Raw genomic sequence first — 27,280 nt, 5'->3', positions numbered from 1 at the left:
AACTACAACTGTACTGAATTTTTTATGGCACTATTTTACCTTCCAGTCTTCTCCACAGCATTTAAAATTTATGTTGAACAGAGAGAAACTTTATTGAGATAAGTATCTAACCAAGAAAAAAGAGGCTGTAGGTTACTCCAGAAAATTATTTGGAATTAAGACCAATAAGAACAAGAGGATGGGTAGATGGAACCTGTAGAAAGTAACAGATACTCAGAAGGCACTTACGGATCAAAGGCTGCCAGCAGGAAGTTAAGCAGGAGGCTGATGGACTGCTCCACGTGGATTTGGTGAGTGGTTGGCATCCGTTTGTTGAGCTGGTAAAAAATGGTGGAGAGCACAGCCTCCAAGCGGGCCACGTTGAGTTCTACGTTTGGGTCCAGGTTGTTCAGAGCATTTTCTCGCAGTGCTTCTATGACATTCCAAATGTCCACCAGGTGCACTACATACAATTAAAACAGAGGGAACACATCAGCCCAAAGTGCATGGAAAGGTAAAGTCATTATTTTACGTGTACCACCTGTCCTCTTTGGTTAAGGTGACTCAGGCTTCGATATGTACCTGACTATTGTAAGGGTTGACATAAGTATATGTACATAGTGCATGATGTTCAAGGAGTTGGGGTACAATAGCCAGCAGATGACTTACTGAACACCACAGTAGATAGTTATTTCTAATCTTCATAATGACCTTTGAAGTACAGCTGTCATCCCCACATTACATGAGAGGAAACAGGATCAGGGAAGTTAACTGATAAAACACAAAGGTCCAAGCCCCGTTAATGTCAAAAGAGGCATTTAAGCCTCAGTCTGTCTGGCTTCTTTAAAAAAATTGACATATAGGGCCGGCCGAGTGCCTCAGTTGGTTAAGAGCTTGCTCAAGAATGCGAGCTCTGAGCAACAGTGTCGCCGGTTTGATTCCCGGCCCGAGCTGAGCTGCCGCTGAGCTGCCAAGATGGCTCAGCTAAAAAAAAAACAAGAAACCAAAACCCAAAAAACAGTTGAAACTCAAAAATTGACATATAATTGTCATATAACTGTGTAATTTGAAGGTGTATCATGTGCTGATTTGATACATTTATGTATTGCAATATGATTACCACCGTGGTATTAGCGAACACCTCCATCATGTCCCATAATTATTACTTCCTTTTTGTGGTGAGAACATTTAAGATCTAGTTGCTCAGCAACTTGACGTAGATACTACTTGTGTTTATAGTTAACAAGTCTATCTGGCTGAAAAGCATTTTCCCATTGTACATGCTAACACTTACAAAAAGGAGAGAAAAACAACCCTTAAATTCTTCGACTCTAGTATTTGAAAGGATATCAAAACTGCATTTGAGAGTTTAAAATATTTTCCTTTATATATTTTTAGTAGTGTAAACTTTGAAATAAGAAAAAAGGGGAATTAAGGTAGGCAGGAGGTTGGGGGCGGGGATGAAAAGTTACTGCTACAATGCAGCAGCAGAAGGAAATACAGATCAATTAACTATGCTGGTCAAGAACAAACAGTTTCTTGGCTACATTACTGATGAGCTCATTTAACTTAAGTCATTGTTACTTTCACTAGGATAGTCAAGAAGTGCATTTCTATTTCTGTTTGCCCTGAGGTCTTATGACATCCCAGAAACCATCCTCACAATCAAGATAATGAACACGTCCATCACCCTCAAAAGTTTCCTTGTGCTCCTTTGTAATCCATTCCACTCCCTGTCCCAGGCAACCACAGATCTGCTTTCTGTCATGATTTTCTAGAATTCTATTAGCTGGAATTATTCAGGGTATCTTTTTTTTTTTTGGTCTGGATATACATTTTTAAAATTTTATTGGGGAACAACCATGGTCGTTAGTTACACATTGCTTTCATGCTACAGTGGCACAGCTGACTGTTTTAAGGAGGGCGCAGCTCACAGTGGCCCATGTGGGGGTCAAACAGGCAACCTTGGTTTTATCAACACAATGATCTAACCAACTGAGCTAACTGGTCACCCCTGGTCTGGATATCTTTACTTAGTGTAACTATTTTGAGAGTCATTCATGTTGTTGCATGTATCAATAGTTTGCTCCTTTCTGTTGCTGGATAGTATTCTATTATATGGATGTATCACAACTTGGTTGCCAACTCATCTGTTGCTGGACATTTGGGTTGTATTGGTTTTTTGGTGATTCTGAATAAAGTTGCTATAAACAAAGACGTACAAATCTTTGTATAGACATATGCTTCCATTTCTCTTGGTAAATACTTAGAAAGGAAGTGGCTATGTTAGGTGTGCATTTAATTTTTGAGAAACTTCCAAAGTGTTTTTCAAAGTAGTTGTACTCTTTATATTCCCATCAACAGTGTATGACAGTTCCAGTTTCTCCCCAACTTCACCAACTTCAAGGTTCATTGTTCATTATGCTTTTACATTTGAAAATAAATATGTTGTCTTTCTCAATGAAGTATATACTTATGTTTCAGTTCCTGAGAAATGTGCCCTCCACATATGTATGCTTTTCCATCACCAGCTCCCAAGTTTTAGTCTTTGACATCTTTGTGCTTTTCTGACACTATATTTAAAAAAACAAAACTTAACACCTATGGAACTCCTGGACTTGGAGTCCAAAATCTTGGTCCAAATCTGGATCTTCTACTACAAGTGCATACCCTCTTAGCCTCGAAGATTTAGAGCCTCTTTCCTCATTTATAAAGTGGGGATGGTATTCTTTAAATGTGAAACGCATGGTCAAAAGCAGATACAATACATGAACCAAAGCACAATGGGAGTCATGTCAACAAAATTTTTTTTGCATATCTCTGGTTTGAGGCAGAGGAATACCAACCATTTTTCCAACTGAGTTACTTAAATTTGGATAAATTCATATTGATGGGATCCTGAATTTGCAACCTTCTCTGTAGATCACACAACAAGGAAATTATTTGTATTTTTAATATTATTTATCCAAGTTTTCAATCTAGCAACCAAGGCACTTTCAAAGCAATGGCATCTACAAGTTGAATTTATTTACTTAATTTTGTGAAGGAAAAAGTTCGGACTCCTACTACTGTTCCCTATATATTTGATCTACAGCTCCTCTGGTTCTACTCCTTGGAGATATGTCTGGGTGCAGGATGCAAAAAGAGCAGTGATGATAAGATCTAGCCTACTGTCCTGATTGGTATCTGTGGCCAGGTCACAATGGGAAGTAGGCTACTGACCTAATCTCATCTGGTTCCTGACTATGGATCATGTAAAACAGGCATCAGAGAAGAGGCACATGGACTATGAACTTGAGCATAGCAGAGAAATGGCTACAAGCCAAGAAAGAGACATGGCTGCTGGCAGAGGGAGGGACTCTCAATGGCTAGGTCTCTCCTGGTGAGCCTTTGTAGGGCATAGGGATGCTCTCAGGGTTCCCAGGGGTGAAATCATATGGGCCCACAGAAGTGGCCAACATGCCCTTGAGTTGGGGTAGTGGGGGATTTGGTCCCTCAGGCACGTCAGCTTCTGTTTGCCTGAACTGCACTCATCTCCTCTGTCTCTTGGCGTTCCATTTCTCTGGGATTCCCATCCCTGATGAATGGCCCCAGCTCCCTCACCCCTTCCTACGGCTCAGCTAGAATCTGGATTTTATCCCTGGGTCCTCACATCTCACATGCTATCAATAATTGAGTCCTATGGACTCTATCCCTTAAATATCACAAATTCCTCCATTTCCATGGACCCAATTCCATCACCCAGTGCTATCACCATTATCTCATACTGGTTTGACTAAGTCAGTTCTTTCATTGTCATTCTTTCTCCACTCCAGTTCTTTCTAAACACTGTAGCCAGAGTGATATTTCTGAACTGCACATTTGACATGTCACTGGTATGATGCGTAAAGTTCTTTAATAACTTCCCATCAAGTTGAAATCCATCTCTTCAATATTGATTGCAAGGTCCTTTTAGATCTGGTCCCACTTTTTAACAAATTTTTCTTTATTTTATTTTTCAGTGAGAGTTGACATTCAATACTATTTTATATTAGTGTTAGGTGTACAGCAGAGTGGTTAGACATTTATATAATTTATGAAGTGATCCCCTAATTAGTTTAGTAACCATGTAGCTTCTCATCTACACCTCGTCTGTCATACCTTAGTATCAACACCACTTATTCAAGGATGTCTTTCTGAATCTTCCACCTTGAGGTTTTGTGCCCTTCAACATGCCACCTTAGAACCCTGTTCTTCCTCATCATTTAGTGGACTCTGTGCAGGCCAGCTGGTTGTCTGTTTCCCCCTCTGCATCGTGTATGCCACAGGAAGAGACTCTGTCATGAAAACTGTTCACACCACCAGCTTCGCACATCATAGGCGCTTAATGAATATCTGACTAAGTAAGCACATGACAAGAAAATGACTCAACAGTGAAACAGGGCCTTCTAAAAATGCATTTGATTGTAAAGAGGCAGTAAGGCATAGTCATGAAGAATCATAAAAGCCTTGGTTTGATTGAGTCCTAGGTGTATCATCTGTCATGTTACCTGACTTCTCTGAGTCTTCATCTTAGAAAAGTGGGCTGATGATAGCATCTACCCTCAGATGATTACTATGAAGATTAATTGGGGGGTTGTGACAACATGGATAGGCCTAGAGGGGATTATGCTAAGTGAAATAAGTCAGGCTGAGAAAGACAAATGTCATATGATCTCATTTATGTGTAAAATCTAAAGAACAAAATAAATGAACAAACAAAACAGAAACAGTCATAGATACAGAGAACAAACTGATGATTGCCAGAGAGGAGGGGGGTTGGGGAGCTGGGTGAAAAAGGTGAAGGGATTAAGAAATATAAATTGGTAATGACAAAATAGTCACAGGGATGTAAAGTACAACATAGAGAATATAGTCAATAATATTGTAATAACTATGTATGGTGCCAGGTAGGTGCTAGGCTGATGGGGGGCGGGGTATCTCTGCATGAATTATAAAAATGTCTAACCATTATGCTATACACCTGAAACTAATATAAAATAATATTTAATGTCAACTGTAACTGAAAAACAAATAATTTAAAAAATTAAATTAGGGGGAGTGAGGCCTATAAAATGCTTGGAATAGGGCATGTAACATAGGAAATAATAATGTAGAGAAATAAAATATCTAAAAATCATATGGAAGTGACTAACAATAACTATGTTCTATATTTGTGCTTCCATACATTTAAGGTCTCAGTATAAGGAAAAATAAAATATTAATTCTGGCTGTGAGAATAGGTAATTGTAAGTGACTTACATAAAACTGGTTTTCATAATTATGTGCAGGCACTGTGGTAGGGCCCGGGGACTCAATGGCAAACAATGCAGGTGTGGCTCCTGCCTCAGGGAGCTTACAGTCTGAGGGCGATACAGGCATGACTCACAGTCACGCAAACAGATAATCAGCATTATGACTTACTGCGACATACAGGGCGCTAGGTACAAAACTGGATTGTGTTATGGTCGTGAAGGGGCCAGAAGCACAAGATAAAGCTGGGGGAGCACTGCAGCCATGATAAGGGTTTTGGTCTTTGTGCTGAGAGTACGAAGACAAGGGTTTTAAAGAGGAGAGTGACATGATCAGAAACGCAGCTTAAAAATATGATTTTTGATGGTAAGGGAAGAAAGGAATGGAGACGGACAGGCATGCACGTGGAAGTACCTGCAGCCAATTGCTCTGGTCCCAGTAAGAGACGGATGCATTTTTGCATAGGGGGTGGCAGTACACAGAAACACTGTCATCATGCATATTACACCTACTTATTTTTCAGGAGTGGCAAGCGGAAGGAATACAGATTTTGCAATCACAAAGACTGAGGTTTCACTTCTGGCTCCACGAATAATTGTAAATCTGTGGGAAACCTAATAAATTTTAGGATTGCTTTTTAGACAGGAGGAAACTAATACCATCCAGAGGGAGTTATAGTGAGGATAAAAGAGAAAATGTATACACAAATGCTGACCACAGGGCTTGGCACATAACAGGTGCTCAACAAATGATAGCTATTAGTGTTAAAATAATTAAACACCCTCTGATCTACCGCCATGTTATGCTGTTATTAATTTACAGGATCTATGAATCCAAACCTAAGTTTTAGCCCACTCCTCCATAGTCAATAAACGAATCAACATATAATTTTGAGCATATATTATGTGAGTGCTATAAAAGAAGCTCAAACCACATCCCAGCCACAAAAGCAGATATTTATTCAGTTTAGTTGTCATAAATTCCAAATTAGTGGAGTCTAAATTGATTTTACTCTATTTGATAATTAGAGACCTGGTGAGGAAGGCCCTCTTTCATAAAGGCTTCTTGGAAACTTAATTTCATTGGTAATTACTTTGGGAGGTGCAGATGACAGTGCAGAATAGTGGATATTGCCAGGCCGTCAGTTGGGTTTAGATTGGCTTCCCCTACCAGTTATGACCTTGGGCAAGTCACTTAACTTCTGTAAGTACTGTTTCCTCATCTGCAAAATGGGAACAATAATAGTTCCTCCATTACAGGGTAATTTTGGGGATCAAATGAGGTAATCCATGTAAAGCACTTCACATAGTACTTACTGCATAATAAGCATTCAATATCTATTAATTATTATTGAGGAAGGTAAGTATCACAATTCTTTTGCTTAAGTAGGAGCACTAGTAAATGTGCTAAGGTGAGAGTCATTGGGAAGTTATTAATAGGTCTGTTTTAGAAGCCTTACAGTTGTATGAAGATGTTGCTTACTGTTGAGCTATCAAATCATTTTAGAAAATTAGGACAATTAGGTTTGTAATAATAATGATGAACCACTAGATGGCAATGCCACATTTTACTAAATAGTTCTCAAGCTGTAACTGTCTATCACAGAGCGCCTGCTATTACGTACAGGCGATAGGAAGTGGTGTTTCCTCATCTATATAACTGCATACATTTTATACTAATATACTAGAAAATGCAACAGTGTGCATGGTGAAATTATTTAGTTAACATTAACTATATCAAAAACAAACAAAATGTGTTCTTAAAAGTATAATTTAGTACTTCATAGAATCTTAAAAATAGTATTACTGCTAATTTCAGATAGCAATTATTCATACCTTCCAGTAGTTCGTCTTTATAAATAAATGGAAATAGACAAAGCTTCAATAGCTTGCCTTAAATCCAATGAATCTCAGGTTGAAAGGACTTGGTAGGGGATGAGGTGGTGGGTGGGGTAGTATTTCCACATGGGTCGAGAAGAATTTGCAGATTTCAAGCAATGTTTCTTATTTGTTTGCTGCTGTCTTACATTATTTTAATAGGTGATGGATTCTTAGTTCATAGAGGTGACTTAAGTCCAAGTATCCCTAGGAAAAGTGTAAATATGTCAAACTCACATATAACTAGTAGAAATGACTGATGTCATGAACTAGAAGTAGTAGAATTGTATAAATAGAGTAAAATATGAAAGAGAAGGTACAGAAATTATGGAGAAATCAAAAGGCAACTTCAGGATTTAGTCTATCTCATGACTTAGTCCAGGGCCAGCCTTCTCTGGACCACATCATAGAGACTGGGTTCAGGTCAGTGAATCTAAGCATCATGTCCTTTCTCTAAAGCACTTGGAGATCTTTTCAAAATTCCCAAGCCCAGATTCTACAATTTATTGCTTCCAAAATTTAGGAGGGTGTAAAAGGGTTTTGACAAAGCTCTCCAGGTGATTCTGACAACCACTAATCTGTAAACCTTTAGAAGGCTCTCAGAGGGCTTGCAGCTAGGGAAGGTCCATAAACAATCATCTTCTAGTGATTTCACTTCAGCCATTTTGGAGGAGTGGTTCCTAACCGTGGTGGCACCTTGGAATCGCCTACAGGGTTGGAAAATGGCTCGCTGGTGTTGCAGCTGTGGCTGCTCTAGACCATACTTGGAGTTGCACGGCACTAGGCATGTTAGAATTGCGGACTCTCATGCTCCCCCACCTTCAGACCTAGAGGATCAGAATCTGCATTTTTAACAACATCCCCAGTTTGTATTCACATTCAAGTACGAGAAGCATGGCTCGAAGTCAGTAGTTTCCAGTCCTTTCACATTAAGACAGCCTGTTATGTCCTATTAGGTTGCAAGATGCTCTGCAAGAAGCTGGTAATTACCAATTAATTTATGCAATTTAAGAATGATTTTTTATAATTATGTGTATACACATAGCTTTAGAGGGGTTCAAGATTTACATGTATAAGAAGGTCACACATTGCTTTATGAAGTACTTTCTTAATTCTGAGAAAAGGAAATTGTTGTTAGGCTGGGAATTGAAGATAATCTGTTGATATGCCACTAGAACTATATATGCCATCAGGAATATACATATCTGTATCCTATAAACATATACATGTATACTATATACATAGTGTGTATACTGTGTGTGGGGGGTGTGTGTGGTATGTGTGTGTGTGCAGCCATGCACATGCCCTCTTAAGCCCCACCCACCCTTGCCACCCATACTTAAAGTTATGGTGACTGGTGTCTGAATCTTTGTTATGACTTGTTTCCCCATTTCTGAGACATGCAGGCAAAAGAAGAGAGAGTCCTGCTGTTGACTTCCTCATTAAATCCCATAGCGAAGGAGGTAGGTTTTTCTCTCCTGAAAACTCATCAATTTCTCTCTCCCCTGGACCTAAGTTTCCTGACCTTCAATGCAATAGTCTCAGCATATTTCAATGTATCATTACTTATCACACATCTAGTGCACATATAGGTATATAGGCATTTCTCTTCAAACTCATTACCCTAAGCCGCTAACTAGCCTTTTTTCGTAGCCTTCACTCCAGAGACTAAAAATCTCATTCATACTATATGCATTTATTCAGCCCTTACTATGTGGCAGCACTGGGTTCTAGAATTAGCATGAACGAGACAGGCAGGTCTCTGATCATGCAGAACTTATAGGTGGTGGGAAATAGAGATATTTAGCAAACAAGTGCATTGATGGTACAACAATAAAAAAATCTATTTTCTCTCATAAAGAAAAAAATTGGCTTAGAGATAGTAGACTTAGTTTCAGATGTTTCTTCATTTATACAATGTGAATAATAATATTCACCTTGTATATCTTATAGGTGTTCTGAGGAACAATAAAAATTTACATGGAAAACACTTAGTAAACTGTAAAGTACTATATACATTTTAGGTATTATTCTTATTTTTGAGAGAAAACAGGAATTAAAATTTATTGTCATATTCAGATATTAATAAAATTATAAAACTCTTCCCCCTCGAATTCTTTCAATTCTTTGATTCATTTTGTCAGTTTTAAAGAGACAAGCTTTTCTCTATAATTTCAGGTGTGTTTTCCTTTTAGTGGATGTGATATATTATAAATCCACAAGAGACTGTATCATGGTGATGGCTATTTTAGTTCACTTTGAGGTCAAATGCCTGTCGTGAAATTCAGAGAACCTCAGCTCATGAGAAAAAGAGAATATTTCAATGTTCATTATTTATCACACATCTATGGCACACATAGGCATTAACGTATAGAGAAAGGCTGCCATACGCTTCTATGTACAAAGTTGAGAAAGGAAGTAAGAAATGAGATACGAAAATATTTTCAAAAGAAATGAAATCCAACCAGTAATTTTAAAGACCCCATAATACATTACTCTTGGTGTTACAGGTGATTTAACAAAATATGAGAGCTGGCCACAAAAGAGGTTGTGATTCTCATGGGGAGAGACACACTCAGATGGCTAACTGAAGAGCAGGACAAGACACTACATTACTAAAAGCTCACATTAATAGTGCAGATTAAAAAAGAATAAAAGCTACTGTAGGCTCAATTACAGAGATGCTATTGTGGGCCGGAAACTTTGGAAAGCTTTGGAGGAGGAGGAGGTAGGTTCAAGTTGGTTCCTGAATCAGAGCAGTATATGAATACATGTTGAGGAGGAGGGGAGATACCCCAGGAAGAAGACAATGCAGTGATCAGTGGCACAGAGTAATGAATAACGATGGTGCAATCTGAGCTTGAATTGACCTAACTGGGCCAGAGGAGTGTGTATGGGGGCTCACTGGAAAACAGGGTCTGTAACTAAGTAAACTTCTCTTTTCTTTCTTCTCTTTCTTCTTTTCTTTTCTTTTCTTCTTCTTCCTCTTCTTCTTCTTCTTCTTCTTCTTTTTTAATTGGGGAATTGAAGGAGAGGAACAGTGTTGGGGAATTGGGGAGGAAGAACAGCCAAGTTGTTGTTCTTCAATCTTAGTTGTGGAGGGCGCCATTCACCATTTGGCTGCCTGTCAGCAACTTGTGGCCTCTAAGCTCAAGGTGCTGTGTCACAGTCTTAGTTGCGGGTTGGCATAGCCATCATCCCATGTGGGAGTTGAACTGGCAGCCTTGTTGTTAAGAACACATGCTCTACCACTGAGCCATCCAGGTGGCAGCTCAGCTCAAGGTGCAGAGTTCAGTCTTAGTTGCAGGTGGGCATAGCCCACCATTGAACAGGCAACCTTGTTGTTAGGAGCATGTGCTCTCACCAGCTGAGCCATGCTGCTACCTGTTGGCAGCTCAGCGGCAGCTCAGCTCAGGCACAGCCTCACTGGCCCATGTGGGAATCGAACCGGCGGCACTGTTGCTCAGAGCTCGAGCTCTTAAGCTAACTCTTAACCAACTGAGCCACTCGGACGGCCCCAAGTAAACTTTTCTATTGCCCATTATTTCACACTTCTCTAATTTTTCAGTAAGCAAATAGAAAGATTGAGAATTTGTAGATTATAAAGTTTAATGCTTAGTTTCATTTTCAAACCACCATGTCAGCTAATTCCCATGCCCATTTATAGCCAACCAGATCAGCGGTGAAAACCAGAGGTCATCTATAGAGCAGTGAGTGGGTCTCAAACTGTGGTCTCTGCTTCCATAGGTCTGGGGTGTGGAGGGCATCCCTAGGTTTAAGCACCTCCTTAGGTGATTTTGAAGGACAGTCAAGTTTAAGAACCACTGCTATGGAGTATGGCTTCAGGATAGAATTAGACAAGACACAGGAAGAACAGGAAATTGATGTACATTTGATTCAGAGTAATTTATTTAGAAAACATCATGAGAATCTTAGGAACATTGTGGTCAAGAAATCCATGTGCAAATTAGCCTGTTGCTAAGATGTTCGCAAATAAAATGAGGGTTTTTGTTCCCACTTATTCAAGCCTTTGGTCACAACAAAGTAGTGTTTAAAAAGCTGTTGGGATGGAAGAACTCAGTTAAGTGGTATGTTTTGCCAGAGTCAACAAATGTATTTTGATGTGATGACATTGAAGATATTAACTAGCCATCACTCACATTAACCAAACACTGAGTTTGGAAAGAAAAATATTAATAAAAGCACAATTTTCAGATTTGATTTCCAATAGTGAGCCATATCTTTCTAAAACATGAATCTAAACAACATCTGAGTAGCTCACCAAATTATCTTATGCTTCCAAACTCAACATGTTCCTTGCTTCCAAAGTATGCCTTCATCACCAAGATCATTCTCTTTGCTAAGGATCCTAAGAGAGACGCATCATATCCTACAAAGATAACATTTTAGTTTCACTTTAATTTCCTGGCTAATGTAGATGCTGTAACAGAGATTCAGGAAAAGGCCTATAACACATTTTTGGTGTAAAATCAAATTGAATATCATGCCAGTCCTCAAAGGCCCTGGAAGTACATCCATTGTCTACTAGTAAAAAGTATTCAATAGCGAGAGAAGTGATCAGTGTCTCCTACAGTAGGGAGTGAGCTGCCCCAGGGAACATTTTGGGGTGACTAAATATTCTGTATCTTGGCTGTGTTGCTGTTTACATAGGTATATCTATTTGTACAAACTAATTGAAATATACACTTAAAGTGGGTACATTTTGTTGTATTTAAACAATACCTCAATAAAGCTGATTTTTAAAGAGCAAAAAAAGAAAAGTATTCACTGCTGCTTAAATTGTATTTGTAGATCAGCATCGTTATTCAAAATGAGGTATAATAATTGTTGGCTCAACAGCTGTCATACTGTAAATTAAACAAAATTCAATGGAACAAGCATTTATTAAGCCTATTATTTTTTAAAGTATTGCACCAAGGATTGTAAAAATAGTAAGAGAAGGTAAATGAAAAGAAAGAACTGAACAATAACTAGTTTCTCACTGCCAGTGTTTAAAACTGTGTTCAGAATCTATGTAATAACTTTAGAAGCAAAGAGATCTAATATCTTATCTCCCCTCTGGGTAGTAATTTTAGACTTCACTGGGTAAGTCTGTATGGGTTCCTTCAATGTGCTCGTCTCATTCCCTACATTCTAGCCCCTAGGTGTGGGCTTTTACTGCCTTCTATAATTGATTTTTACAGCCAGCCTCGTCACTCATCTCCAGTTTCTATCTATCCTAAGAAAATAGCACAATGTTGAGTTCTGGTCATGCCATTCTCCATTGCCCATTGAGTCAAGCCCAAGCTTCTAAGAATGAAAACCAATGTTCGGATTCAAGTCTCCTAATCTTTGGCTTCACCTCCCACTGCTCTCCAGCTTCTTCCAAGTCCTATGCTCCAGCCACACTGGACTTCTTACAATTCCACTACATTCCCTTGGCTGTCTTATATGTGTCTTTTCTAAGCCTGCTCCCTTCATCAGGTGTACCCTTCAGTCCACTATCTCTCCAGGTATTGCACACACGTTTGTCCCAAGGAAGCCCATTCAGACACCCTCAGGTGGATTTCCTCTCTCCCTTTTGCTGATCTCAGGCACCTTCACATATCTATTAGGGCATTTACAACACTCTGCCTTTCCCACAGTTATTATTATAATCCCCTCCGGTTTTTATATAAACCTTTGATTGGACTTCATGGGAAAGGAGGGTCTCTGAAATAATGGGCTTAATTTTATGTTAAGGGTCATGTGTGTTTTCAGATGAAAGGGTCAGTGCTTTTCACCAGATTCTCCCAAAGATACATGGGGAGAGAAGCTGAAGAACCATAGCATTAAATTATGAGAAACTTGAAGACACAGACTACGTCTTGTTCATCTTTGTACTCCTCACAGTTACTTGCATAATATCGTATTCAAACTGGGTGCTCAGTAATGCTTGGAGAATGCAATAGAGTCAATTGTCTACTGTTTGCCAGACACCACATATAATCCCTAGAAGCTTTCCCTGTGCCTCAGTATTCTAAGACAGCTCAACGGGACGTATTGAGCATGGTTTCCTATGGTACCTTTATTATTCCTTGCATACCATGACTTGAGCAGATGGTCAGAATCTTAGATGCCAGAGGCCACATTTCAAGAGAAAGAGCATCCATAGAGCTAGCAACCATGAGGACTGTCTTCTACTTTTCCTTTGTAGGCATTGATCTTGGTGACCCTACCTCACGTAGCCATCTGGTTAACATGAACGCTAATAAATAAAGCATGCTGCAACACTGAAGAGTGGGTAAGCAGCAATCAGCTTTGCAGTGTTCCTTTTCTCTGCACTTACCCTGTTCTTTTGAAATATATAATTAATTATCTTTCTGCAATGAAAGTAAATAATGGGAAAAAAGTAGAAAATGCATTTCACTCATCCATTCAGAAAATAGCCATGGCCGTTTCCTAGTGCATGGAAAATTGTTTGGGAGTTGGGCTAGCATTTAGAATGAAAAGATCTCTAGATGGCTAATCTGCAGTACAGATTATCTACAGATATCTTTAGTGAGGTCAAGAATATGGGAAGTGTATCTTTTGCAGAAAAAAAAAGATCTTTAAAAGTCAGTAGAAAATATTGATGAGGAAACTTCCAATGCAGAAAGCCAAAGTATACAGTAGGTAATGTTTCAGATCCCTCTTTATACCTTTTCAAAATCTTGGCTCCACCTCTTTCTCCAGCCTCTGCAGAAATGACCATCATGACCATCTGTGCAGCTGCAGCCAAACAGCACTTGACCTCAGGCTCCTGCTGCATACCTTTGGTGCCTCAGCATGGACACTGCCTAACAGTCACACATGCAACCCAGAATGCAGGGGTGTTAACTCCTGGAGGCCACCCTTGACCAACACGGGGCAAAGCAATTGGATTAGTACCTCCTCCTTTTGTCCCCTGGGTGGATATTTCTGGGGTGCTTTCCACAAGGTTCCTTAGAGGTTCCTGCATTGTCTTTGACTTTCCTTTCTTGTCCCAGTTCTGCTCTGGGTTCAGTGTTCAAATGAGCTGCTTCCACACAAGCCTTGTTGTGGGGTAGGCTTTTTGGGGAAACACAGGCTAAACCACTGATTCTAATAAAGTCCCTGTCTATCACTGATGGAACACTTCTGGAACAACAAAAGAGAAGAAAATGATGATGATGACCGTGTTCAGAGCAGATTCTGATTCTGTTTGGTAATACAAATTTTTCTCAGCTTATCCTTCTTCATAATATAATATGAGTACAATAGCACTGTCTTATTCAGTAGGGCTGAATTAGAAAAATAAAATGCATCATACTTGATTTTACACTGAAGTTCATTATTTTTCTGAGACACTAAGCTGCTTAGGGTTGGTGCATTATTATTAGCTTGCAGCAGGCTCAGTGGTCCACATGCTTGCCTTTTTTTTTTTTTTTTTTTTTTTTTTTGCCTACGCCGTCGCCGGTGACTCATGGCAGCCCAGCTCCAGGTCGAGCTGCCACCCAGCATCTTAGCTGTGGAGGGCAGTGTCACTGGCCCTCATATGTGGGATCCGAACCGGGGCCTTCTGGCGTCCCAAGCCAGCTCTTAACCAATGCGCCACTCAGCCGGACCCCCCATGCTTGCCTTTTGATGACAAGGCTTCACAGCCATTGTAGGACAGTGACTCTGTTTGCCATGGTAATTAGCTAATATTTGAAAATTAGAAGTTGAGCTCTCAATTGTGTGATTTTCTCTGGTGTTTATCTAAGGGAAACCACTTAATATCTCTAGTGCTATGCTCTCCTCACCTGAAACAAACAGAAGTTTTAAATTCCTGATTGAAAAGGAGGTAAAGCAGAAGTCGTAGCCCAACACCATGAATGAATAAAAATAGCTACAGACTTAATTTATTTCAAAGCTATAGATACACTTGATTTCTTTTAAACATCATACTTACAAGTAATTTTTTTGCTTCAGAAAATGACAGTTTATTCTGGTGTTGAAAGGTTAGATATAAGTTTATGTAGCAAAGTTTGAGGGCATATCTACTATTTGATACTAGAAAATCATAAGATTTATACTAGAACACATTCATTAGATTCTAAACTTGAGGTTATTCTAATATTAAATGTGTACACTGAGGAATACTACCACACTTCCCCACCCCCTGCCATGGTCTAGCAAAATGCTTCGCATGCAGTAAATCTCAGTCCCTATTTGTTGAACAGTAAATAAATGAGTGACTGCTAATAACAACAAAACGTCAACAAAACCTCAATGAGGAGTAAATCAAGGTGGCATTAGGAATGACTTTCCTGCAGTATCACGGGTGTGGTTATGTGGGAGAGGCCATTTTCCCATCCCTTCCCTCCTGACTGTCTTGTTTTCTCTCAGTGTTCACCAGAATCCCAAGATCCTGGGAGCCAGGCTGTGGGACAGCACCCTCTGGATATCCCTTCATTGCTCTGCTGACTGGCTCTGGGCTGATCTGCAGGCTCCCAGGAACATAGCTTGGCAGACCACTCAGGGAAGGTCATTGAATCTTGCTTTGGCATGGGTCAGGTGGGGTTAGGAAAGCTTGAAAGGCATTCTTCTGTACGGATCACTCTTTCCTAACTGACTGGGGCCTTTAAAGATGATGTATTTTCCTAAATTGTAAGAGTAAAAGCGCTTAGTTGGCATAGCTACCTGTTACAAAGCAGAAGCAGGAGAAAGGGATGGGAGCTGATGGATGTTACATCCAGATGCCTAGAAACAAGACTAGAGGTGTCAGTTTAGCTCACAGGTTGGGCAGCGGGAACAGTTTGATCAGACAAAGCTTCTGCCATTGTCTAAAAATAAAAGTACTAACAAGACAACAAACCCCTGAATCCTGAATATAAAAATAGAAGCAATTAAAGGGAAGAACAATTTTAATTAAGCCCATACCACAAGCATCAGGACTTTAAAAATTATAGCTTTGCTCTATCAGAAGCTTGCTCTGATTAAGGGGAAACAATTTTGCCACAGGTCCAGGGTGCCCAGAGAGGCGGGGGTGTCCCGTTGCCATATCACACAGACATCTTTAATGGGTTTGTTTACGTTCAGCTGCCACCACCAACTTCCCCACAGGGAATTTTTGGGCACGTTGTCTTCTAGCAATGATCTTCTCCTAATTCTAAATAAGTGTCTAGGATGATCCAACCTCAGGAACGAAAATGTGTATCAAAAACATTTGGAGCAATACAAACAAAGATAACTATGCTCCAAGGGTTTGTCATCTGCCACTTTATTTCCCTAAGCGAACATTCCAGCTCTTTGTCGGATGCCTTGACTGGAGAGAGTCCTATCTTTCTCTTTTACACACATCTCTTTTGGGGGATCTATTTCTCTGACTGAGTTTTCACTTTATACTTTATGTTTTCATCCAATGTTCTATATGCCATTACCTGGAAAATAGAAAATTGTATGTTCTTGGGCAATGTGATAGGCAGAACCCTAAAATGCCCCCCCTCACCTCCCACCCCACCTGGGATTCCTGGCCCACAGTGTTTACATATCTTCTCTCAGTTTTCAGTCAAGCACTAATCCAAGTACTGCTGTGAAGGGATTTTGCAGATGTAATTAAGGTACCAAATCAGTTGATCTTAAAACAAGGAGATTATCTGGGTGGGCTTGACCTAATCATATGAGTCTTTTAAAAGCAGAGAGTTTTCTCTGGCTGGTCACAGAGGAGGAAGTCAGAGAGAAACACACTCTGGCTGACCTGGAATAAGAAGCTAACATCTGTCTCTGAGTGGGCTATGGTGACCACGTAGCAAAGAAAGCAGATGGCCTGTAGAAACTGAGAGTAGTCCCTGACATCAGCAAGGACTGGGGACCTTAGTCTTTCAACCACAGAGAAATGAATTCTGCCAACAGCCAGTTCTCTTGGAAGGGGACCCTAAGCCCCAGGTGAGAACCACAGACCCAGCCAGGGATCTGATTTCAGCCTGGTGAAACACTGTGCTGAGAGCTCAGTTCATGCTGTGTGGGATTTCTGACTTATAGAAATTGTGAGATAATAAATGGGTGTTGTTTTAAGCTGCTAAGTGTGTGGTAATTTGTTAGGCAATGATAAAAAACTGACACAGGCAGCCCAAAATCCAAACGTTTAAAAATGAGGTAAAAAGAAGGAATATGATGGAACACTAGCTTGAAGAAAAACAAATGGGATATTAGCATTTTGTTACTAAAAAATACCTAAAGGCTACTAGTGCAGCACAAGACGAGTCACCTGGCTGTTAAAAAAAAATAAATCTAGTGGAGCTTGTTTGTTCATTCATAGAAGAATATTTATCTAGGACCTTCTACATGTATAGCACTCATTTGGGTTAATTTCTCAGTGATAGAGAAATATTTAGGTAAACAAGTATCTGCATTTTTTGGCTCCTAAGAAATCCTGAAAGAAGTTTAGATCAATTAAAAACAAAAGCATTTACTCCAACCTTAAATTATATCTGGATGAAGGATACTTTTTAAAAAATGCTTTATTTATTAGAGAAAAGATATTTTGAGGAACTCTGAAAGTTCAGATGCAAATATTGGGTTGTCGGAAAAGTCATGATGTATTTTTCCTATGTTTTTCATTGCAAAAATGCATCATGACTTTTCCAACAACCCCATATATACTTTTTTCACTCTTTCCTTTTAAACAAACTTTTAACTCAATTTCAATTGCTATCACTGATAGAAAGAAAGTTCAGATTCTGACCAGAAGAACTAGAAGATGGTGCGATGTCAGCAGTGGGTGTGGGGGACAGTACCCCCTGACTTCCTTACTTTTATTCCACTAATAAACAGGAGGGATTTGAGATTTCTGATTTATTTCTCTTGTTGCCTTTTGTTATTCATAAACTTAAGGCTGCGTCCCATTGACTTCAAAGTAATTCTTTACAAAGATCTGCTGACACTACAGGGTATCTGGATCATTAACCATGTCAATGCTGACCGAGGAAATGATGTTCTAGCAGAAAACAGTTATTTGTTTAAAATAAAGGCTGAAATGTTGCCATTTGCACACATGCCTATAAATGGTATATAGGATATTTATTTTTGTGGGAAGTTACCAGGAAATCTGGAAGCTAAAGAGAAGGCTGTTGATTAGAAAGGAATATTAGAAATATTAGTTGTATTCTCCATTCTGTCCCATTCCTGCTAGAAAATAAAATAGCCAACTGTTGTCCCCTAATTTTCAGAGACATTCATTCTTTTATTCTATTAGAGAATGTGCTAATCATGGCATGGGGAGGGAGCATGACAGCACAAAGATGAATAACAAAGGGAAGAAGCTGTTTTGGAAAATAAATCCTATGGAGAAAAGTTGAAGAAATGTTTTGCCTTACAATAAAAAATGGGCTTCTTACAATTATTCTTTTATGGCAGAGGTTGGTAAATGTTTTTGTGAACTGAGAGGCACCATTATATTGTGGATTAATATTATATAGGCATGTATATAGCAAAAGCGAAAACAAATTTCCACACTTTTGCCAATGAAATAAAAAATAATAATATTTGAGTACAATTTTTTTTTTAAATTCTGCTCTACCAGTGAGAAGATTGGAATTCTTTTTTGGGAGAATAACATTTTGCTTAATTGGGGTTATAACTTAGTGTTCCCTATTTTTAAGCCAGTTATAAATACTCATCTGTAAAAACTATTCTTAGTTCACAGTTTATATAAAAATAGGTGCTGAGCCCATTTAATCCACAGGTCATAGTTTTCTGGCCTCTTATATGGAGTCTTTTCAGAACACTGGGAACCAGTTATTCTCAGCATCCATCAGGAATTGCATTACAGGAAATGAACAAGAATGTCAGTGATAGGAATCAACACTTTCTATATGGGAAACCAAAAACACAGTAGGCAAGAACTGTGGGGAAGGAAATATGGGGAATTAACTAACACTTCTGATCTTTAAATTTAGATAAAAAAGAAATCGCCTAAAAATCTATACACTCCATGCTCTATCCAGCTAATAATTATTTTTTCTAGGTGGTGATTTTACAAGCATCAGTTTTTATGTCTCTCCCCCCCCATTATATAATTTTTAAGTTTAGTTTTGGTAATACAAAAAATAAATTTTTCCTGTAAATTAGGTCTGGACCAAAAATAAAGAAACTGTTCTCAGTTAAGGTCCATCAACTTCTATGAGGTAAATACTATGTAAGCATTTCCAATACAGCAATGCACTTACAGATACACTATCTGGTTTTTTTTCTTATTTCTTTTATTTTAGATTAAAACTCCATTATAAAGTACCATAATTTATTGTGGGCTATGGTTGTATTGCAAACAAAAATGATCTTTCTCTAATATAAGGATGCATATTCAATATTGATGAATATTGCGTCACATAAACACCAGTGCTACTGGTTATCTTCCTAAAAAGGAAGGCTCTAACTTTGATTAAAAAAAGCCAGTCTCACTTGTGTTAGCATTTTGCAAGTACCTCAAAATCACAACTCTTATATTTATTGTCAGAAAGGAAAACTCAGCAAGTTTTATATATATATAGTACTTGCATTTAACAATTCTGATCAAGGTAGAAACAATTTGAAAAAGAACCTTAACTTTAGCAGAGCATTCAACATATGCTTGTTTTTCCTCCTTGAGCCTTAGTTTTGTCTAGTTTGTATAGAATGTATTATGTTTCCTTGTCCTCAAATGTATGAAATTTGTAAAGCAAATAACACTCTCTGCTTAATGTCTACTAATTCTTTCAGACTCAGCCCAGATATCTCCCTCCTCTCAGAGGCCCCCACACCCAGGTCAGGGCCCTGCCACCTTGGCACTCCCACAATGCCATGTACATATTCCTGTCATTACACTTCCACACTGTTTTATGTCTGTTTAAAGTCCATCTACCCACTTAGACTTTGGGCAACTTCAAGGTAGGGATTGCATCTTATTCACCACTTCTCTATCCCTGGTACCTAGCACAATGCCAAACATATAGTAGAAGCACATTATAAATTTGCTAAATTAAGAGGTAAATGAATGGATGCACTGAGGGCAATGGGACAGGTATAAAGGTTTTCTTTTCACCCAGGGATGGACTATTACTGTTTTCCAAGATGGTAACTTTTTCCCACTGTTTTCTAAGAAGGCCAGTGTGATGCCACGATTCTGGATGTAGGGTGAGGATAAGGGCCAGAAAAGAATATGAAATGGAGAAAGATATGCCCAAGAAAGAGACAGGGCCTTTATCAGAGAGCAGAAGGCGTGGAATATGGCCTTGCCGGATTCAGTTAGGGCCAACATAGTGTGTGCCCTTGGCGCAGGGTTGACAAATCAACATGAGTCTTTTTTCTTTCCCCTCCCTCCTTCCCTCTCACCTTTCCTTCCTTCCTTCCTTCCTCCTTCTTTCCCTCCCTTCCTTTATTCATCCTTATCATTTTGCAATGTCTTTTTGAAATTCCCTATTTCTACTGAAAGTAGCCTAAGGAAGGCTGTACTTGGCAATTCTTTAAGGAGACAGAACTCCTATCCCGACTCCTTCTCCCCTCCCCTCTATTCTGAGGGCCACTGGTAATGAGGTAAGAAAATGGGAGGATCCCATCACTTTTCATTGCCCAAAGCATGGAGATTCTCCCCTTTTGTTTAAATATGAATGGTAGGGTTGAGGGAGAAGGACAGCTCTGCTTCAATGGGAGCATTTTCCTTGTCCTTTAACACCTGGAAAGGGCATAAAAGCCCTTTCTTGACACAGCAATATTTGACACACAATTATTGACACATCAATAGCCAGGACTGCAAATACAACCACAGATTCCTTGTCACATCTGTAGCAGTTTTCTCACTGTTTGTTGTTGTTGTTTGGTTGGTTGGTTTTGGTTGTGGGGGGGAAAGGGCATTGGTTCCGTTTTCTGTGAGGAGTGAAAACATGCCTTTGATGTTTGAGCAACCCGTGTATTTTCTACCTTCTTCTCTTGCTCCGAATTTCAGCCTCGTTTCTAGCCACTGGGGCGGGGTTGGAGCATAAGCCACAGATGAATCACTTGAGGAACAGATCCACACCACCCATCCCCAGAGCCATGATTCGCTGCAAGCCTAGACGCCTAGGGCTGGGCGTGGCCTGCCCAGCGCCCCCAGAAACATCTGCCCGAGACTCTGGGAGGGTAGAGATGTGCACATGGCTGGTGTCCATCTTCACCAAGTATCTACTCTCCATGGTAGTTATTCAAAAACTATGTGTACATACCAAGGGGCACATTATGGGTTTCATTTTTAAATTCATCCACTATTAATTAGAAAGCGTTATTAATTTTTTTTACAGCAGTCAGCTTTCAGAAAAAAAACAAAAACGTAATGTTTTTTCCCCCCAAGAGATAATGAATGTAGTAATATGATGGAAGCAGTGACCCAGCAGCCAATGTAAATCTGCTCACTGTGATTAGCGATCTAATTTGCTGCTTACATTTGAAAATTTGGGAAAAAGCTGAAGCGGATGCCTTTGTTTCTTTAAGTATTGTTGTCTCTTCTCTTATGTCTAACTATATATTAAATATAGTTAATACTCTGATACAAAGGACGAATTTTCTAGTTTCAGAAAGAAATTTGATTGTTTTCCAGAGGCTTATAAGCATTTCTCTATGCTTGAAAAGGAAATACAAATAAATATGAGGAGGACATAATGTTTGATATTTTGTAAAGTTCTTGAAAACCATTTTGATGGCACTGCATTTACAACACCAAGAACAGAGAAAAGAAGAAAAATATCCATCCAGATTGAAACCATTCCAATGGCAAGATGGGATACTTTAGCAATTTAGAGTAATTAAGCCTCCAGAGTTACTTGGGAATAGTCTCTCTACCATTTGTGTATCATAATACTCTTTTATTGTTGTGTAAACATATCTTTATCAACACCCGCAAGAAAACTTAGTTTTAATAAACTAAATAACAAATGTAAACTATAAGATTCGTGAGGGTAATTAGTCCAAACGATCGGCATACTTACAATTGCATTTCTTCTGAACGAACCTAAGCTTGCAGGCTGTTCTGTATGTGGAGAGTCGGATGCGGTCCAGATCTTGAGCCCCTGGGAGGGAAAACGTGCACATATGGTATGCCATGTGTGTGGAAAGGAATTTACAACGTTTATAAATAAAACAACCCAACATAGAACCCATACACTCAATTTTGCTTTTATTAGCATGTAAATATAACTTTAAGCCTTAAAAACGTCTGTCCCATGTCCCTCAGGCTCTAGGGGAGGAGAGCACACGGAATCAACACTGGAGGTCAAAGGCCAAGGAATACCACCTCAGCCCTGTGGCATCTGCCACTTCAGAGACCAATCTGCTCAAGCTGTGACTTAAACAGCTAGTAAGATCATCAGAGAGTAATATCATCCTATAAACATTTTAAAATGCACTGTGATTTGTCATTAGAGCAAGGCTGTGAAGGGAGCACGTGCTGAATGTCGGGCATCTTTTCTGCCTGATCTTAGGCCAATTGTTAGAAGTCTCAGTTTCCTCATCTGGAAGAGGGAGATGATGATCATACTACTATGTATTCATAGGTCGTTGTCAGGATAAATGAGCGATGGTACCTAAAGCATGGAGGACGTCGCCTGGCACCTGGGGAGTACGATGTAAGTATTCATCATTATGACTAGTATCTTTCCCAAAAGCTTTTCTGTGAACCTCAGAGGGGAGTCCTTTCTAAAAACAACCACGACTCTTGCCTTGTGGCTCCCAGTTCCTCTCTAACATAGAGAAACATGTTCCCTATCCTTGAACTACTTTTCCTATTGCCCTCTTCCTCTCAGGAATCCAGCGTGGCTTGAGGTGTCTATAGAACCAGGTCTGAATGTTCTACTAAGAACCCAAGCCCCTCTCCAGGCTCCTTCCTTCCCATCTACCCAACGATAGTTCCCACTACTTTCCACCCCAGAACCTCTGCCAGGCTTGGGCTGGTCTCCTCACAATCCCCTATGATGGGCTGCTTGTTACATAGCACCTGACATTCTAGTAATCCTCCCACCCTCCTCTGAAGAAGCTAATCTCTAGAATGTGTTCAGAACATGCTAGACTTCCAACAAATGTCCACTCTTCTCCGCTTCTAAATACCTGGCTTTCTTTAAGTCCATGTTTATGTTTTATAATGGATATAAAGGCACACAGGTGTATTTTGACATGTATTGAACTTACTCTTCACCAGTAAAAGTGCTATATAAATGCTTCAGAATATAATAGGGTAACAAGTAAATTAACTGGCCTGTAAGTAATTATATTAGGAGGACAATTAAGTGCTTTCCTAATGAAACTTAGGGTGAATTAGCAAGTATCCCTCACTGAGAGAGCATTTAGCATTCCTTCAATTCAAACTGGTTTCTTCCTATTCATTTAAAAATACTATCAATATCCTATTACTTTATGGTTTTATAAGGCAGATAATTAAACATTCATTCTTATGAAAGTTTATTATTTGACAAACAGGTTCATTGATACTGAGCACTTGAAGGATAAAAGAGGTAAGGACTTACCCTCACCCAATCGAGGAATTCCCTTAAACATGTTCTCAAGAGGTAGACATTTAGCCAGTGCCCATGTAAGATTATTTTTAATGATAGGGATGATTATAACTTAGTGAAAATAAATAAACTTTAAAGTCAATAAAGCCTTATGTGTCATTTCCTAGTTGTGTGCACTTTGACAAGTTTTTACTTGGTGCCCAATTCTCTCATGTATAAAATAATATAAAAATATCAACTGTATTGGCTGGTAACTTGGTAGCTGGTACATACAGAGTGCTTAACAGCAGATGGGCCTCCTTAAAGACTTTCTGTGTCATTTCTGAGCAAAAATAAGTGATAGAAATTATACATATACATATACATATATACATATATACATATACATATAGATATACACATATATATGTATATATGTGTATATGTATATATATACACATACATATTGCCAAAAAAATGGATACAAGTGGACACTTTGGTCAACGTTGCTCAAACAGTAGTTCGCAGTAATCAAAAGTGTCTGGATGTTGATGGTAACCACTTTGAGCACCTCTTGTAACTGCAGAAGTCAAACATGACTTGTATTTATCTTTTGCTATTGGTATATATTGGGTTTTACAATTTTAATACAGTTTTTTCCTTTCTTAAAATTTCTTAATTTTTTTTTGGCACAAAAGCACCCTTTTGAGCTTTAATTTGCCTCTCTGTAACTTCAATCTATTTGACCCAGTTTCCCTTCTGAAGCCACATAATCTTCTCTCCCTGCCACTTGATAATTTATTTCCCAAACATTGGGAAGCTGCTATCATTATCATTATTACCATCTTCATTATTATCTGAAGATTATGTACAAAAGTCCGTATCATGATGGAGTTTAGAGTTGAGCTGGGGAAGTAGCTTCTCCTTGACTTTTTAGGTTGAAGCTGTTCGACTGCACAGCCATTTCAATGTCTACCACTGAGCATGACACACAATAGGACTGCAATACATGGACACTATTAGTATTCTCATTATAATCAGGCAAGGTTTTGAGACCCTTAACCATTCTAGTCATCCATTCTATGCCTGGTTAATGTCTCCTTAAAATGATACTTATATATAGAAAATTAACCCAAATGCCACAGCCATTGCCTCACCAGTATAGAATATAAAGAAAGGAATTACTATCACCTTTGATTAGAACATTTACTGATAATTGTTTTTATAGATGACTCATTCTTTGGGTTCTTATTAAGCCTGCAGTTCATTAAATATCTAGTTAAAAAAATCATATGTACCTATATTAAGTCAGATCTTTTCTGTTTTCTATTTAAATGCTTATTTGGGGGCTAAAGGTAGAATTTCACATGTATCTGGTTAGTTTCTTTTAATATTTGGCTCATGCTTCTAGCCTTTCTGATATTTTAAAAAATTTTGGTTTTGTCATTGGCATTTCAAAGGGGCTTCCCAGTTTCATGTTCTCTGTAAACCTGACAGGCTCATGTGGAAAATGAGTACTCTAGGATGCTGGATAACCAGCTAGAGCAACTATCAGAAGCACCTGAACACTAAATCTGCCTTTTCCCCTGGATGAGGTTGTCGTTTTATTGATGCTGAGTTTGGCTCAACAATCAGGAGAGTCTCAATATCTGTAAGTAATCCTTTCAAAGAAGACATTAGGGACATAGATTATTTGTGTAAATTCTTCAAGAATGATTTAAGCCTAAAAGGACTGCGAAGCAGCACACAATTAAATTTCTTAGTTCTGGCAACACCTGATCCTCTGACAATAAGAACACTGGCTCCTTTGCACCTCCTTCACTGAGGTCCTAGGGGCAATTTTGCAAAGGTGCACCTCTCCAGGATGGAGTAAAGAAGGGAATAGAGATGATGCTTAGGAAGAGGAGGCACTGACTGCTCACCTGCCCTGTCACGATGTGAACTTAACTGACCCTCTATTTTATTTAAAAATCAGGAATGGGTCCAGAGGTCTGTGAATATTTCCTATTTGAGTAAATTCTTCCTGGCTGAGGGGAAGCTCTGAATATTAAAAAAGATATGGTGAGAAAGGAAAGTCAGCTTTACAGATACAGCAGCACACTACCTTGCACAGACAATGCAAGTGGCAACAGGTCCATAATGACTTCTGGGATGAAAAAAACAAAACAAAACAAAACAAAACAAAACAAAACTGACCTGAAATATGGTGTGCAGACTCTTGCTCTATGCACCTTGTTAAAATAAATTTCTTTGTGCTTGCCCCAATAAACCATGAACTTGAATCAGTTTTACATGTATGGTCTGTTCTTTAAAGTCTATAAATTCATAGCCTCCCTGGGAATAGATGCATGTCTTCCACATCCAAGTTGTTGCTTAAAACCAAGGACCTGACCACGGCTACAAACAGACTTTTCCAGTGTAGTACTAGAGCCATCCTCCAAGTTGTTGGCCCATTTCTTAGCCTCCTGACATTGGCACAACACTATAAATCTACCTAATTATATAGTGATCCAGCCCACGTTTCTCCACATGCACAACCTAAGAGACTTTGTCTATTAGTATCTTGCTAAAATTAAGGTTCATTTTTATCTTATGGTATTTTCCTAACAGTCTAGTAGCCTTATTAAAAAGGGGAATTAGTTGAATTGATTCCTCTTTAAAAAAGATGGAATTTGAATAAATGAATAAGGAAATGAAGTCAATAGAGAAATCTTTGTTCTTAGCATGTTGAATTGTGTAGGATTACCACTATCATTTCCTCATGATATGAAAAAAAATCCATTTATCATGAAACCTTTATACCTTAGATTCTCAAGAATCTATAGTCTCCCTTTTTAATAAAAAAGGAGTACAACCTTTCCCTATCCTTTTTTTTTTTTTTTTTGGCAATGTCCTCTTCGTTCTTCCTCAAAATCATGGATAGTGTTTTTTCCATTATTCTATCACTGGGATATAATTCTTTAAAACATGGAAAGTCAGCTCATCTAAATAATGTCTGAGATTTGCTTCATAATAATACAGTGGGGGTTAGGGGTAAATAATTAAGGGTAGAACTAAATAATATTTTCTCTACTTTTATATGAATTTGAAACTTTTCATAATAAAAATTTTAAAGCTAATTCATTTAAAGCAAGTTGATGTTCTTACACCATCTCCTCAAACCTCTCATACCCACATCATAGTTTGAAGAGAATGATAAAGATGAAAGCAAAGAAACAGTTAAGAAATTCTGATTGATCACACAGTATTTATCCTCTACAAATTCTGTTTTTCCTTTATTTAGCTCTCCTTTTCAAGATTTTTTCTCTTCCCTTTCTCCCTCTGTTCCTTCTTTCCTTACTCTTTTTCTCTCTCCCTTTCTTCCTTCTTTCTTGCTTTCCATTCATCCATCTATCCAACCAATCAACCAAGCAACCAACCAACCAACCAACCAACCAACCAGTCTTACCTAATTTTTGGCTTTAGCTTCATTACACTCTGAACAGTTTAACACACTTTATGTATGTTTTGATAGCTCATTATAAAGTTTTTTATAGAGTCATTCAGATTCTTAAATATCTCATTCATTTTTCAAATTCACTCAACAGATATTTACAGAATAAAGATAAAGCCTATGAATCCTGTGTCTGAATTCCTTTCCATGTTTGGTGATTGACTGGATGTGTGTGTGTGTGTGTGTGTGTGTGTGTGTGTGTGTGTGTG

General features: G+C 38.7%; 1 protein-coding gene across 39 annotated transcripts in view; it reads right to left on the bottom strand.

The window, feature by feature from the left end:
• DTNA (dystrobrevin alpha) overlaps positions 1 to 27,280 on the bottom strand; it is a 385,580-nt gene that overhangs the window by 92,638 nt on the left and 265,662 nt on the right. For all 39 annotated transcript variants that reach the window (XM_019652072.1, XM_019652081.1, XM_019652079.1 and 36 more), the window contains 2 exons: positions 22,082 to 22,162; positions 229 to 442 (listed from right to left, as the gene is read on the bottom strand). In XM_019652072.1, the coding sequence (XP_019507617.1) occupies positions 229 to 442; positions 22,082 to 22,162 (295 nt within the window). The remainder of the gene's footprint in view (positions 1 to 228; positions 443 to 22,081; positions 22,163 to 27,280) is intronic.

The sequence above is a fragment of the Hipposideros armiger genome, unplaced genomic scaffold, assembly GCF_001890085.2.
Source record: "Hipposideros armiger isolate ML-2016 unplaced genomic scaffold, ASM189008v1 scaffold_173, whole genome shotgun sequence".
Lineage (NCBI taxonomy): Eukaryota > Metazoa > Chordata > Mammalia > Chiroptera > Hipposideridae > Hipposideros > Hipposideros armiger.
Note: the sequence above shows the minus strand (reverse complement) of the source record. Positions and strands in the feature narration are given on the sequence as shown.